General features: G+C 54.8%; 1 protein-coding gene across 3 annotated transcripts in view; it reads right to left on the bottom strand.

Annotated features, from left to right (window-relative positions):
• The window catches only part of Evc (EvC ciliary complex subunit 1), a 61,325-nt gene extending 49,666 nt beyond the window's left edge, over positions 1-11,659 (bottom strand). For all 3 annotated transcript variants that reach the window (XM_026395344.2, XM_077803208.1, XM_077803210.1), the window contains exons 1-2: positions 11,486-11,659; positions 5,777-5,902 (exon numbers count right to left, since the gene is read on the bottom strand). In XM_026395344.2, coding sequence (XP_026251129.2) covers positions 5,777-5,902; positions 11,486-11,659 — 300 coding nt within the window. The remainder of the gene's footprint in view (positions 1-5,776; positions 5,903-11,485) is intronic.
• Between the last annotated feature and the right edge of the window lie 3,232 nt (positions 11,660-14,891).

Here is a 14,891-nt window from a genome sequence, read left to right as displayed (position 1 = left end):
CGTGAGGAAGCAGCTCTCCCCAGGCATGCCTCTCTGGCAGGACGTTCCTGCCGCGGAGCCACTGGCCATGGGCTGAACCTCTGGACTGTGAGGCAAAATGCACCTCTCTCAGGTGTTCTTGTCAGGGAGTTTGGTCACAGCAAAGAAAAGCTCATACAAGTGGTCTGGGAGGCTTTCTGCAGAACAAGACAGACCCCCACGAGTCCAAGTGAGGGAGTGGTCTCAGAGGGATTGTGATGGGCACTGCAGATCCTGGCAAGTCTCTCTTGGTAGAATGGATAGATAGATGGGTGGGTGGTGCATGGATAGAAGGACAGACAGACAGATGGTAGATGGGTGGTGGAGGCACAGATACATGTGTGTGCATGAATAAGTAGAGAGAAAGATGAATGGAGGGTGGGTGGACGGATGGGTGGGTGGACGGATGGGCAGGTGGATGGATGGGTGGAGGGTATATGGACAGAAATATATGATCACTTAATTCTGACTCTTTGGCTTAGAAAGCAGTAAGGATTTGAATAACCTGAGACTAATTAAAAGTGTCTTCTAAATAATTTTGAACAATCTGTAAGTGAAAACAACAAAAACAAGGAATGACTTTGCACAGGAGGACTCAGCCCCGTGTTGTGCAGCAGAGAAGGAGCACAGCCTGCGATGGCTGGTGACCCATCTGAACACAGCGAGAAGAGCTGAAGTTTCTTACCATAGGATGATACGTGTCTGAGGAGAGGGAAATGCTGACGACCTTGATTTGAACCTTACATCTTTACACATATTGAATTATATTGTACCCCATGAGTGGGTATAATCATTATGAGCCAATTAAACTTCTTTAAAAATGAAAAAAAATAATATTTGCACGGTCAGTAGTATAAACCCATGACACATGTTCACACAAGACTTGGATTGGACCCTTAAGCAACCTGTCTGAGCCCCGTCTTCCCAGGCAGTAAGCAGGTCCAGGAGACCCACCCACAAGGGCCACATGAACAAGCTCCCAGGTGAGTCTCTGGACCAGGGGAGAACCTCAGCCCTGGGCCCCCGGTGCAGTGGTGACAAGCCATCCATCCCCTGTGGCAGGAAGGACTTCTGTGGGAAGTATCCCAACGTCCTCTGCTCCTGTCCGCCGGTAGGCGTGCCCTCCTGTGCGCCGGTAGGCGTGCCCTCCTGTGCGCGGCCCAGGCAGTGAAGACTGGCTCGGGAAACGTGCTGGGGACACCGGGTGAGTGAGTGAAGGCAGGCGCAGGGGACTGCTCACAGGCCCCGGGCGACCTGCCCCGGAACGAGGTGCTTTGGGGGACCCTCTTCCTCCGCTTTGTTGCTTCCTGCGCATCCTGGAGGAAGCACCCAGCGCAGACGACCAGCTTCCTTCCAACTGCTCCACTCACCCAACTGGACACCTGCCATGGGGCTCACAGAGGGACTGGCCACCTGCTCATGATGGAGGGGCCGGGATGCTCCTGAGCGAGCTGCTCTGTGGCCCATGGTCTCCACTTTCACCGGGAGCAGCCATGTGTGGAGGCCCTGATTCTGGCCTCCTGTCTGCACCTCACAACTCACAAACATAGGCCCAGAGGTCAAGAACCGGGTGGTGCACGAAGCTTCCTGGGACTCGACAGGAGTCACCGTCTCCACTTCCCAGATGGAGAGGACGGGATGTAGAAAGGTTAGGCCGTGTGCCCAAGGTCAAGGCCACACAGCTTATGAACCCCAGAGCCAGGATGGGAATGCGAATCTCCCGGCTCCAGGTTCGTCCTCTTGAGTTGACAGGCATCCTTGCACACTAAGTGCAATTAGTTGACACCATGCCAGTTCCTTCAACATAGCAAGAGGGAAGAACAAGAGCAAGAACCAGGGAATCAAAAGGGAAGTGGGAATTCAGTAGAGAAGGCCCCAGGCGTGGCCTTGCCATGCCCAGACACGAGGCACCCCATCTCCCTGCACCCCAACTCCCCAGGTCTGACCAGCCACAGTCCCACTAATCTCCCTCCCCAAGCCCTTGGGAGTCCACAGACCCACCTTTAGCCAGCCGTTTCCCTGAAGGGCTGCAACGGTTTCCCTCCTGGCTCCCCGCCATGCGTGCCAACTGCATGCCAGCCACGGTGTGCCCATCTGCTCATGCAGTCGCCAGACAGCAGCCAGCTTGGGAGGCCGGGACTCCAGGGTCACACCCACTTCACAGAGGGGCAAACTAAGGCTCAGGGGTGAGCACCTCCCAGGTCAGTCTCCATGTGGGAAGCGAATGATTTTTAAACATGCACTTCCTATTGCTGCTCATCTGAAAACCTTTCTGGCCTCCCTCTGACCTGAGGGCCAGAGCAGGGCTGCTGTCCACCCCAGCACCTGACCCACTCCTTGCTGAAGCATTTTTGATGAAATGGTGCAAAAGCCAAGAACAGTGGTGAGACTAACAGACAGAAGCCAGCCTGCTCTCACCACGGTGGGGCCTAGTGCAGAACAGACAGAGGGTTCTTGTGAAAGCTGTCAGAGGGAGGGACAGCACAGCCCAGCAGCCAAGGCCAGGACCCCTCCCAGCAGGGCCTGCATGACTGCACAGGTCACGTGCTCAGGACGCTGGCCCTGGCTGGTTCTCCAGGGGGACACATTTGCTCAAGGGAAAGATGCAGAGGCAGAAAAGCCCTGGGCCTTCTGACCTCCCCTCAAACAGAGGTGGGAGGAAAGAGAAGAACGCGTGGAGAATGAGAGCGAGCACAGTCACAGGGAACTGTACTTAGTGTGCAAAACAAGGCAAGAACAGGGTGCCGGGGCAGGACCCCAAGACCTGTGGAAAGAGCCCCAGGGACGGGGAGCCTGGCGAACACAGTCCTGGTTGCAGGTGAGGCTCCACGGTGTAGCTGTCTGGCAGCAGGTAGTGCCCTGGAGGACAGGGCGGGGGGACAGTCACAGCCTTGGCCAGGAAGTGAAGGACCCAGGAGCCCTTGGCGTGTGGAACCAAGGAGGAGGCAGCCTGGCTCCAGCCACCCAAAGGGGACCCACCAACTTGAGCTTCTAAAGCTCTCCTTATTAAGTCTGGGAGTCCTCTGGATTCTGGCCACCTGCCCAGCCGAGTCAATGCAATTATTCAGAAAATTGGTTGTAATGCAGATTTACAAAGTAAAACTTCTTCAGCTGAAGCAATGCAATTATTCAGAAAATTAAAGCATAATTGTAGAAAAAGCCATTTCACTACCATAAAGGTGTTCCCAGCGAGTGCATGAGCGCATCACAAAGACTCTGTCCCCGCCCTCCCTCTGGAGCAAGGGACAGGATGGAGACCTAGGGCGGACTCAGAGCTCTCTGGAATTTTGCCTGGCTTTAATGATTGACAGGAGCTACTCATTAAACAGAGTTCCCCTGCGGAGGGGCACAGCACAGCTCCTTCTCTGTGCAGTAGGGGACAACAGCCATGACTCTGCTTGTCGTGCCCTGACAGCCCTGTCCACACATGTGGAGTCCACCGAAGGCCAGGGAGCCCAGCAAGCAGTCACTGGAACAGGCAGATCTTTAACTTAACCCTGGGCAATTATTAGCTTGGTCATGGGCATCTGCCAGGACTAGCTCAACAGTCAGGAAAATGAGCCGACCCTGCACGGGCAGGAAACTGGGCCCTACAAACACCCAGGGAACACCTATCCTGGGGCGGAGCCCCCACCCGCACCCTCAGCCTCCCCAGGGAGGAGCCTTCTTGATTGCCACGGTGAAAGTGAGAAGCCCCAGGCTCCGAGGGCTTATGCTTCTTGCCCGACATCACACAGCAAATACGTGGCAGGGCCAGCACTGGGCAGGATCTAGGTCCCAAAGCTGCTGCCACCCCCAGGTCCAAAGCTGCCCCTGTGTGAGCAGGGCTGTTGTCTGTATACAGCTTTGGCGTAGTCCACACACCACAACTCGCCCTGGTGAGGGATGTAATAGCTCCATGTCTGCACAGACACACAGAGCATCACCACAGCTGCCGCAGAAATCTTCATCACAAGGGGGAGAAACCAGGGCCCTGGGCCGTCGCCTCCACCCTGCCTTCACCTCCCCAGCCCCTGGCAGCCACCATCCACTGTCTCTATAACCTTCTCAGTCCTGCCTATTTCCTACCAATGCAGTCCTGTACTAGGTGGCCTTTTGTGACTTTCACTTAGCACGACAGCTTGAAGGTCTGTTTACACTACAGCACACATCAGGGCTTGGTTCCTTTTCAATGGCCAAATAACATTCCACTGCCTGGACAGACTGCATTTCAGGTATCCATTTGTCAGCCAGTGGCCCTCTGTGTTGTTTCACATTTCAGATGTCGTGGATAATGTTGGTGTGAACAGTTGTGTACAAGTTTTGTGTGCACATAGGCTTGCCTTTTGGTGATATGATCTTCATAGTATGAGGGGGTGAGCAGGCAGTGGAGAGAGGGAGGAGAGGAGATGGGAGAGGCAGACATAGGGAGGCACACATGCCCCCAGACTCAGCTGTCACCTGGACACCCCAGCACACAGAGCCCAGAGGTGCAGGTGGAGAGAGGCTGCGCAGATTCAGGTGCAGGAGACGGACCAGAGACGCACAGCGTGCGCCCGTAGGGCAGGCTCTGCCCTGGAGTCACAAAGGCGGTCTCCGTCTCCTCCACCTGCCTGGGTCAGCCCTGGAGACAGCAGCCCACCTTCCTCAGGGTCCTGCCAGCAGGCAAGAGGAGCCAGGTTGCGGGAACCCTTGGGAAGTGCAGGGGTTGGGCGCCTTCCGGAAACCGATTCTTCAGTGTAACCAGAAGCTGCCCTGTTGGTTTCAAGGCTTCGGTGGGTTTGTTTGAAAACACCTGGCCACTCTCCTGTGGTCACTGGGCCACTGAGCTGACAGAGGGATGTGGTGATGGCAGCACTTGCCGGGCAGGGGCCAGAGAGACCCAGGCGCAAATCCAAGCCGGGCCACTCCCCAGCTGCAGGACTCAGATCCCTCATTTGGAAAATGGGGATGTAAATAGGAATTGGGTGAGGTCATTCACAGGAGCACGTACGTCACCCAGAGAGGACACGGACAACTGCTGGCACCCACAGGCGCTGACCAATGTCAGTTCAGTCTTCCCCTCCCCCAGGAGATGAAGCCCGCCGTCCTTCCCTGGGCACAGGAACAGACTGGAAATGTCACAGCCTGTCCCCTGGCTCACCAGCGATGCTCTTGGTTGGGGCAGGCTCAGAGAGGGTGACAGGAAGGAGCAGGAGAATCCCCTTTGACACCTCCGCAGGGGCCCATGCTCCCTACACTGATGTCCACTTAGAAGGAACCAGGAAAAAGGAAAATAAACCAGCCACAGACAGGGCGGAGCCTAGTGCCCGCCACACAGGAGCAAGCCAGGCCACCAACCAGACACCCAGCAGCCGGTGGACGGTGACCAGGGCACTTCTGGGCCCAGGACTCCTGAGTGGTGACGATGGGACAGGGAAGTCTCGAGAGTGCTCTGGTGGGAACACAGCACAGAGAGCACAGGACGCCCCCCCACAAAGTCCCCGAACGCAGGGGCAGCCTGGCGACGGACAGCCAGCTGGCATCCCCTCTGGGAGCACGTGTGCGAGAGGCTGGCCCAGAAGGGGCACTGGGGGCTTCCGGGGTGACAGAATCACCTCCATGGTGGGCACTGGTTCCCAGGTGCAGACGTTTGTTAAACGTGTCAAACTTTAAACTTGAACTCTGCATTTTATACGTAAGTGACCCCTCAAAGGAGAAGCCCGTGGGGAAATATGCCATCCCTGCCCGGTGGGCAGCAGCGCCTCGGCACCCGGGCAGACACACAGGCAGCACTCACATCTGGGGCCTCTGCGTCCCTCGATGGCTGCACGTCTCTCTTCCTCCTCCTGGATGGGGAGCCGGTCTCCGAGGGGCTCTGTGCACCAGGCTCCAGGTTCTTGAGCAGACGTTGAGTGTCGTCTTTCTAAAACCCCAAGGGGTGGATGGACACAGGATGTCGAAGTCAGTCGGGCTCTGCCCGGACTTCAGCCCAGGGGTTCCCACCGGACAGTCCCACCTCCGTGCCCCTCAGGACCCCAAGGACAGGCCTGGGGCAAAGCTCATCCCTGCTTCTTGCAGCTTGGTGCTCCCTGCTGACCACAGCCTTGAGGTCGAGGCTCTGCGGGGAGGTGCTCCTCAATATTAACCTCCCTGGTTCTTTTTTTCTTTTTCATTAATGCCACTGGATGATGGTAAAGAAAAGCCCTGGGGCCACCTTAGATTACAGAGCGATTCCTGCTGTGAACTGAGATCTTGTGGATCCTGTATCTGCAAACTCCCCAGCTGCTAAGTCAAGCCAAGCCATGCCTGTGGGTGTCCTCCGTTCTCCGCCGCACGCACGTGCACCCAGGCTAGTGGGAAGGAAGGGGCTGCCCCACGGACCTCGGTGCAGGTGAGGGAGGCAGGGCCCCCTTCCCCACCCACTCTGCAGACAAGTGTCCTTTCCACAGCCCTCTTAATGCATTTTTAAAACTCCCATCTTGTGTTTCATTGTCACTTTTGCTGTTGGCAATGGCCCCAGCTGTGGCGCTGAAGGGCCCTCTTGTGCCCCCTGGCGGGCAGGGGCTGTGATGTGCCCAGCGGAGGCAGAAGGAAAACAAGGGCCACTGGCTGAGGTCCAGGTGACAGTAGGTATTAAGTGTGGGATCTCTAATCAGAAACATGCAGAACAGCACCCTGATGACTGGCCACTGGAAACGCGAGCAGAGGCTCCCAGGTCCTCACCGCACCTCCCCCGGGGACCAAGGCTCAGTAGGCACCAATTCACGATCTCCATGAACTTAGCCTAACCACCGTGAGCAAGGGGAACAGACTGCATTTAAATTTGGACACAGCAGAGACACTTCCCAACCCCCGAGACCACTAGCTGCGTGTGAACGTCATCTCTCCACTGCAGAAACCTCACGCTTTGCACTGCGTTGTGTTAGTCTGGGATTTATTCTAGGTCCTGGGAACAGAGTCACAAACAACAAATGCAAACCCTCCACAGAGCCGCCTTTACAGAAAGGAGAAAGGGATAAACAGATCCACAAATAAATATGGAGCGTGGTGAGGAGGGCTACAGAGAAAGCTGTGGAGCCTGGGCAGATGGGGAGAGACAAGGTGGCTTTGAGAAGAAACTTGAAAGTGAGGCTCTGAGATACCTCAGAGAAAGGCATTCTAGGGAGAGGAAGAGCCGTGCAAAGGCCCTGTGCCAGGCACAGGTGCAGCTTGTATGGGGAGGTCCCTGCACCTGGAGAAGTCTGGGTGTCCTGGGGTAGAGAGAGGGCAGATGATACGGCCACAGACTTCAGGACTGTTGGCTCAGCAGCTGTAGCCGACCAGTGCAAGAGCTCTGAGTGGAAGGACTCAGCCAGACTGGACCACAGGGAACACCCCAGGAGAAACTCCCCCACCCCAGGAGCATCAGTTCTTTAGTTCCCTGTTTAAAATGACTCTGAGGACAAGGGCCACCAGCGAGGACAAGGACCTCCAGCCATTTGTGGACAGACACTAATGTGGAAAGCAAGCAGGAGTCAGAGGCTGCACAAAAACAGTGCACTGTCCTCTGATGAGAGGAGGTAGCTCATTCACAAGGTAAGAAAGCACCGCTGTAAACACAGGGCTCTAGAACAAAACAGAGTGCTTGATTATTAAACTAGGGAGATCAATGTGAGCATGAAATTGAGAAAACTCTCCCAGAAAGTACACACACACCCACACACCCACACACACACACACCCAGAGATGGGATATGGGGGGGGATCAATAATCAGAGGTCAATGTAGGCTAAGCATGATGGAGTTCTTGGAAGAAGAAAGCGAACATATGAAAGGAAAGAATCTTCAAACAAATAAGGAAAAGGAGCTCCTGGATTGAGAGAGCCACCCAAAGGCCCGTACAACAGACGGCACAGATGCCACCAAGGCCTGTCCTGACACAGTGTGATTCCCTGGGGTTCAGTCAGCTTTTTCACTGTTGGGGTCAAAGGACCAGCGAGAACAAGGAGAGGAAGAGCTCATTTGGGGTCACGGCTTCAGGGGCTCAGCTCATACACTGACTCCATTCTTTGGGGCCTGAGGTGAGGCAGAACGTCACGGCAGAAGGGACTCGTGGAGCAAAGTGGCTCAGGAAACTGATGGCCACCAGGAAGGAGAGACAGAGGTCCCTCACCATGACAAAATAGAACCCCAAAGGCACACTCCCAACGGAGCCCCTTCTCCAGCCACACCCTGCCTGGCTACGTCACCACACCCCGCCTGGCTACGTCACCACCCTGCCAGTCCTCATCAGGGGACTGGCACAGGGGTTAGGTCAGGCTTTCAGATCCCCTCCTGTCACTCTGAACTTTCTTGCCTTGTCTCACACGTGAGCTCTAGGGGGACACCCCAGATCTGAACCATAACACTGGGGCAAGGGAAAAATTCTTCAAGATGCCACCAAGGAGCAAAAGAAAAAGAGGCTTCATGAACAGTATCAAAAATCAGAACAGAATCAGACTTCTCAACGCCAACAAAGGAAGGAGAAGGAAATGGAAAGACGCCTTCAAAATTCTGAAGGAATACTATTTTCAACCTGGAATTCTATGCCTAAGTGACCTAACCAAATTGGGGATAAAGATGGAAGAATGCAGACATTTTCAGTCAGAGGAGTTCTCAAAATAGTTTAATCCATCCCATTCTCAGAAAGCTACTTCAGGATGCCCTCCACCCACACAAGGAAATCAGTCAGAGAAAGACAAGTGCTCCAGATCCTGCACCTGGATCCAACCAGGAGAGAGGTAAGGAGGCCTGTTAGGGTGGCCCTGTGAAGTCTCCATGGTGACAGAGGAAGCCCAGAGCAGCTGTTTCTCAAACACTAAGAAAATTTACTGAGAGGGATTATTAAGCATGGCTTGCTGGGACCCACCCTAGAGGTTTTCATACTGTGAGTCTAGGATGGGACCCAGAGTTTGCCCTCCTGTCACGCTGCAGGTAATGCTGATGCTGCTGCTCTGCTCTGCATGTTAGAGAGCAGCCATTTCAAACTGGAGCATGTCAGAATGTTTTTCTCAAGAAGATAAAACTGATCAAATGCCTTATGTATTCCAATGTCTTGAAAAGAAATGTACATCAAACAAAGGAGAGATAAGCACGTGGAATCTAACAGAAAATCTGACACGTTAATTTCAGGAAAAACAAAATGTTCTGCAAGAAAGGAAAGTATTTATGACCATAACTGATCCCTGACTTAGAGTGAGTCATGCTTACAACATCATCGTAAGGGAAACAATACGATTTAACCCCAGCTCCTCTCTAGCCATGCAATAAGAGGACTGGTGGGATTGGGGGTGAATGTACTGACGGAAGGGGGAAGAGAGCTAAATCCTCCTCCTTCCCACCAGGGAACTCAGCGAGTGCTGCTAAGGCCAGAAAGCAGCAGCAACACAGCCATGTTATTTAGAAATGGGAATAAGTTACCAAAAGCAGCAGCTGAGAGTTGAGGACCCTGGCTTCTGAGACGTGGGGATGGCGGGAGTGCTGCTCTCAATGGAGCACTTCACACGGCATGCAGGGGTAACTTGACTCAAAGTTAAAGATTCCAGAGATAAATAAAGGAACAAAAGAAAAGGAGAGTAATGCACGGTAAACTTCTGGACCGGGGGACTCGGAACAGAAGAGAACACGCATGCAGGTGGCAGGAGAGGGCATGCGGCCTCCCGGGCCATCTCTGTGGGTGCACGGCCACCTTTGTGCTAGGCAGGTGCAGGGGAAGGTGCACCACCTAACGCACTGTGCGAGGAGCCTGGCATTATCTTGGAGGCAACAGGGGGCACGGGGTTTTCATCAAGACAGCCATACTGTAGGATGTGTGTTTTAGAAAAAGACTGCAGGAAGGACAGGGGAGGGAGGGAGTCCCATTAGAAAGGAGGCCGTTGCATAGGTCACATTTAAGCCATAAGAGCCCGTGGCTCTGCCCTTGAGCCAGAGCCTCCTCTGTGGCTACCATGCTGGCCTGGCCACCATCACCCTCAACTGACCCGGTGTGCCAACCCACACATCTTTGTTAGACTGTGAGCCTCAGCTGACCCAGCTACCAAACAGGATGCTAACAACCACCTTACCAGGTAGCAGGTGGTTCAAGCTCTGGCTCTGGGGTCCCATCCCCATGTTGGTTTATTGTGTGAGCCTGGACTAGTAAGTATCAACCCTGCAGAGCCTCCATCACCTCACTGTGAAGTGGGCTGCTGATAGGTCCCCTCCTGCTAGGCCCCAGTGAGGATAAAGAACCAATGGCCCACAACCTTGCACAGGGCCAGGCCTGGCAGTCTCCCTTCCTTAGACCTTTCTGTCTCCACACAAGAAGCCAGACTCCCTTAATGTTTCCTAGGGGCGGTGCAGACAGCCCCCAACTCCCTGCAGCACCTTGCACTGTTTCCGATTTAGCCCTTGTCCCTGTGCAACGCGACACTCCCAGAGGTCAGCTCACTGGCAAAGAGCCTGTGTGCCCAGGCAAGACACGTCTCCTTTTCACAAGGACCAGGAGCAGGTGGGAGGGGGAAACAACATCACCTCATCTCCAATCCTATCGCTTTACTCCTCAAGGAGGCAGAAGCTGAAAGGATCTAGAACAAGGACCTCCTTGACCACGACTGACCCACACCTACTGTGTGCCAGGTGTTTCCACGACGCCCACTTCATCAGCACAGCTGTGGTGTGCAGCATCTGCTGGTCTTCTCAGCAGCTGCCCGAGCCTCAGCCACATAGAACACAGTGGCTTCGGGGTTAGGCTCACGCGCTCACTGTGGCAAGTTACTTAACCTCTCTGTGCCTCAGTTTCCTTATCTGCAGAATGGAAACGTTAATGGAAATCAAAGCTGTTCGGGACTCAGTGAGGCTGAGGCAGAGGGTCTAGCTCAGCGGCTCCCTGGGACTCAAGGCATGCTAGCCTGAGTTCTCTGTCACAGAACCCATGTGTTATGACCAAATGTTTACTTGCAATGTGTCTTTCTCCTGCTAGCTGACAAGGGCAAGGTCTTTCCTGGTCCTTGAATTCCATCTGAGTCGTCCCTAGGCCACTGGCTCCTTGTACAAGGTTCTCAGCCACCTGTTGCTGTAGGGATGAGTGAACTGAACCACGAATGCTACAGCAGCTGGGAATCAAGCTGGGTAATTCACAGGGCCGGGCAGGAAGTGCAGAAGCAGGAGCAGACATCCAGCCCCCTGCGCACCCCTCTGAACTGGGCACATCTGCTAGCATTATGTTCAAACTCGTGGTCCTTTGGAGGAGAAAATTGGCCCAAAGAGGCCTGCAGGCTAAGATCATGCAGCAAAGTAGGATGCAGTAGACACTTCAGCAGGACGCCAGGCCAATGCCCTGTACCCTCCCTCCAAAATCCCTGCTTCCAACTCCCTCCTGGAGCAGAAAGGGAACTCAAAGCCGGCAATCACGCCAAAGCCCAGGACACAGAGCCTGGGCTCCGACCCTGGACCGTGAAGGACCGCGCCCCAAGAGTCTCGCCCCGTGGCTGCGGGCTCGGTGAACTCACCTGGTGTCGCGGGCGCAGGCGGCCCGCGCGGCAGCCGAGCCACAGACCGAGGCCGAGGCCGAGAGCGGCGCCCAGCAGCACGGCGAGGGCCAGCAGCGCGGGCGCGGGCCGCAGCACGTCCCGGCCCAGCAGCAGCCGCGCGTCGCTCGCACAGGCCGCGGCGCCGCGGGCCATCGGGGGCGCTCAGACGGGGGACCGGCCGCATCCCGCCCGCCGCCGCGCACTGCCCCGGCCCGCGGTCCACCGCAAGATGCCCACGGCGTCCGCGATGCGGCCCTCGGAGCGCGGGCGGCCAGGAGCGCGGGGTGCTCGCCCACTTTCCGGTGGGTGAAGTCGCCTTCCCCTTGCTCCTCTCTGGTTTCCCAGCTCCGCCCGAGCAGGAGGGAGGAGCCTGGGCCGTCCGCCCAAAACTTTGAGGCACCCCCGCCCCCGGCCCTGCCGGTGCACTGAGCATGCCCACCAGAGGCGCGCTCCCAGCCCCCAGGACTTTTAAGAGGGGGTCTTGTTTTACACCAGGCAACCTGGGCTCTGGTGGAGAAAGGGTGCCCCAAGCACCCGGGAGGTTTGCTCCTTTAAACTGATAGACCGCTTAGATAAAGTAAGCATTTAATCTGATGATCTCATTAACTTTCCCACTAACCCCTTTCGTGAAGGGTGCTGTTCACTGCCCATCCTCTAGAGGAGGAAGCTCAAGGTCAGAGCAGTTCAGTAGCCTCAAGCAGACTGGACTTCAGCTCTTGCTCCTTCTTCTAAGGGCTGGTCTTCCTGGGGCCTCACAACCTACCACTAACCCAAATTTGCTACCCTGAAGTTCCCCGTTTTCACCCCGTATCCTACGGCCAGTGCTTTTCTCTAAAGCAATGTGTAAACAGATTGCCACACCCTGGCCCTACTAGCTCCGAGACAGTGGGAGCTCTTCCATTTGCTGGGCATTTGCAGAGAACCTGCAGTGTCTTTCTGGAGCAGGGATGAGCCTGCTGAGGCTCAGGCTGGTTGGATCTCCAGGCTGTGTGGAGATGTTACCGCTGTTGACCGGTGACGAGTTCTTGCTCCCCGATGTTGAAGAATAACACCAAAGAAGCACGCCGAGGCAAGGTCAGAGTAGAAATTAGAAATTTATTAAAGGACAGAAGAAAAGACTTCTCCCGGAGGAAGAAGGGGACCCAGAAGGTGGAATCCAGTTAGCGGGCAATGTGTTCCCTTTTATAGGTTTGGTGATGGAATGTAGGGAAGAAGGGGACCCAGAAGGTGGAATCCAGTTAGCGGGCAATGTGTTCCCTTTTATAGGTTTGGTGATGGAATGTAGGTGGGAAGGGTTGGGACACAGGTGGGCCAAAGAAGTAATCTGGTCATTTCCGAGTCAAGTTTGCTGTTCATTAGCACTTCTTTGGGATGAGCTATCTCCAAATCTGTTGGGGGCTGTATCCTGGGCTTTATTAACATTTCTTTGGGATGGGCTGTCTATCTGTTGGGGGATGTTCATTAACATTTCTTCCAGGTGGACTTTGGCCTAGGGCCTTTTCGGAACTTTATTAACACTCCATGAGTTGTCCTGTTTTTCCTGAGTCATTCCCAGCATGGCCTCCATTTTAGATTTCACTCGGTATTAGACCCGATTTACCTAACTACACTGACTACCTAACTTTAAATCTGGCTTCAGAGACACACAAGGCGATGCCATCGTCCTGCTCCTTCTGAATGCAGACTGCCTGCTAGCAATCCTCCTGGGAGCCAGAGTGCAGCCAGGGGCACATGAGTGCTCCCAGATGTGTGCATGTGCCGGCTCCTACCTGGATTCCCTGTGAGAGGAGGGCTGGAGGTACTCCAGAGATCTGTTTCAACAGAGAGGGCTTCTGTGCTGAGTTTCTTGCCCTGGAGATCAGGCTCAACTCTCCAGTCTGTTTCATCATTTCCCTCTACCCTTCCAGGTAGGCAAGGTGGGAACTATTATCCAAATTCCTCATCTTTTTTACGGTGAAAAAACTTACAGCTAGAAAGGAGAGGTGACTTGCTCAAGGTGCAACCAAGGAGTGCAACACTCAACCCTGCACCTGTCTGGCTTCAGGGCACACAGTCTCTGCTAGCTGCTTAAATGTTTCCTCAGAAGAATCTCCAAGGCTCCTGGGCACATCTTCAGGGACAATAACCCTGTGCTTTATGCTGGCTATTTCATGGGATGCTCAGGCTTCAGTTTTCCAAATGTAAAGGCTGGTGCAGTGGCATGCATCTCTAGTCCCAGCTACTCAGTCCTCAGGAGGAGGGGCAGGTGGATGGCTGCATCCAGGGATTCAAAGTTAAGGTCAGCCCAGGCAACACAGCAGGACCTGTCTAAAAAAAGGGAATCATGTAATGTTCATTGCACTTTACTTTATTACAAGGTTGTTTGAATATTAAAATGTCATTTTAAATTACTCACTGCCATATAACATTGCTGCTCCAGTAGGATGCTTGGCATTTAGCCTTTGGCCTTGTCTCACTCTTGACACAGCCAGGTACCACCTAGGACAGCAAACCTACTGTGGGAATGTTGGCCTCTCTCTCTCAGATCCTTAACCCATCACCTTATCCGTGACAGGTCAAGAAGGCCTGTCCTTGGAGGTGTGTGTTTGGGAGGTAAAATGCCAGCCTCAGGGGCTGCCCAGCAAGAAAACTGGCAGGAGAGGAACTCTTTCCCCAGTGATCAGGCATGAGCTGTGCCCATAGGGGATGAAAAAGAAGCAGGAAGCAGACAAACTGCACCCCACCCCCAATCCCCGGGGCAAAGCAAAGCAAAGCCTTGTCTCCACGTGTCCCCAAGAAGGGCTCAGAGGAGCTGCTCAAAGGCTTCCAGGCTCCAGACATGCTCTGCCCTCTTTCTGATTCTCCAGAGAGAATCAGAAACTACCTGCCTCTCCCTGGGAATGTGCCCCCCTGGGCAGTTCCAGGGGCTAATCCAGTGAATACTGAACCCAACAGGAAGTGCGGGTCACCTTTTTTCTCTGCCTGCTCCCTGCCAGCTCTTCCGATAGAGACATCGCAGGCTCTCTGCAAATGCCCTAAGGCCTTTCAATTTCCTAATAGGTGGGTGGGGGAAGCGTGGGGATCTAGTCCGGTGTAGCAGGGATTTCCTAGAGGAGATGAGGCTGAGCTGGGATCCAGAGAAACGGGTGGGCTTTCGTAGAGGAGCCCTGGTAATCTCTGGAGTCCTGATTTGGGTAGTATGGGACACCCGGCAGAGCGCGAGCAACCCGGGCGTGACCGCGCAGCGCTCAGCTTCACCAGCCGGGCTCCCTGGCTCCCTCCCACACCCCGGGCGCCTCCCGGCCCGCCAAGTCCAGATGCCCGTGTTTGTTCCAGAAAACTTTCCGCGGCGGCTCGCACTGAGCATGCTCGGCGGCGGGGCGGGCCTGGGGTCCGGAAGCCCAGC

Source organism: Urocitellus parryii, chromosome 10 (genome assembly GCF_045843805.1).
Source record: "Urocitellus parryii isolate mUroPar1 chromosome 10, mUroPar1.hap1, whole genome shotgun sequence".
NCBI lineage: Eukaryota > Metazoa > Chordata > Mammalia > Rodentia > Sciuridae > Urocitellus > Urocitellus parryii.
This window is presented reverse-complemented; position numbering and strand designations above follow the sequence as displayed.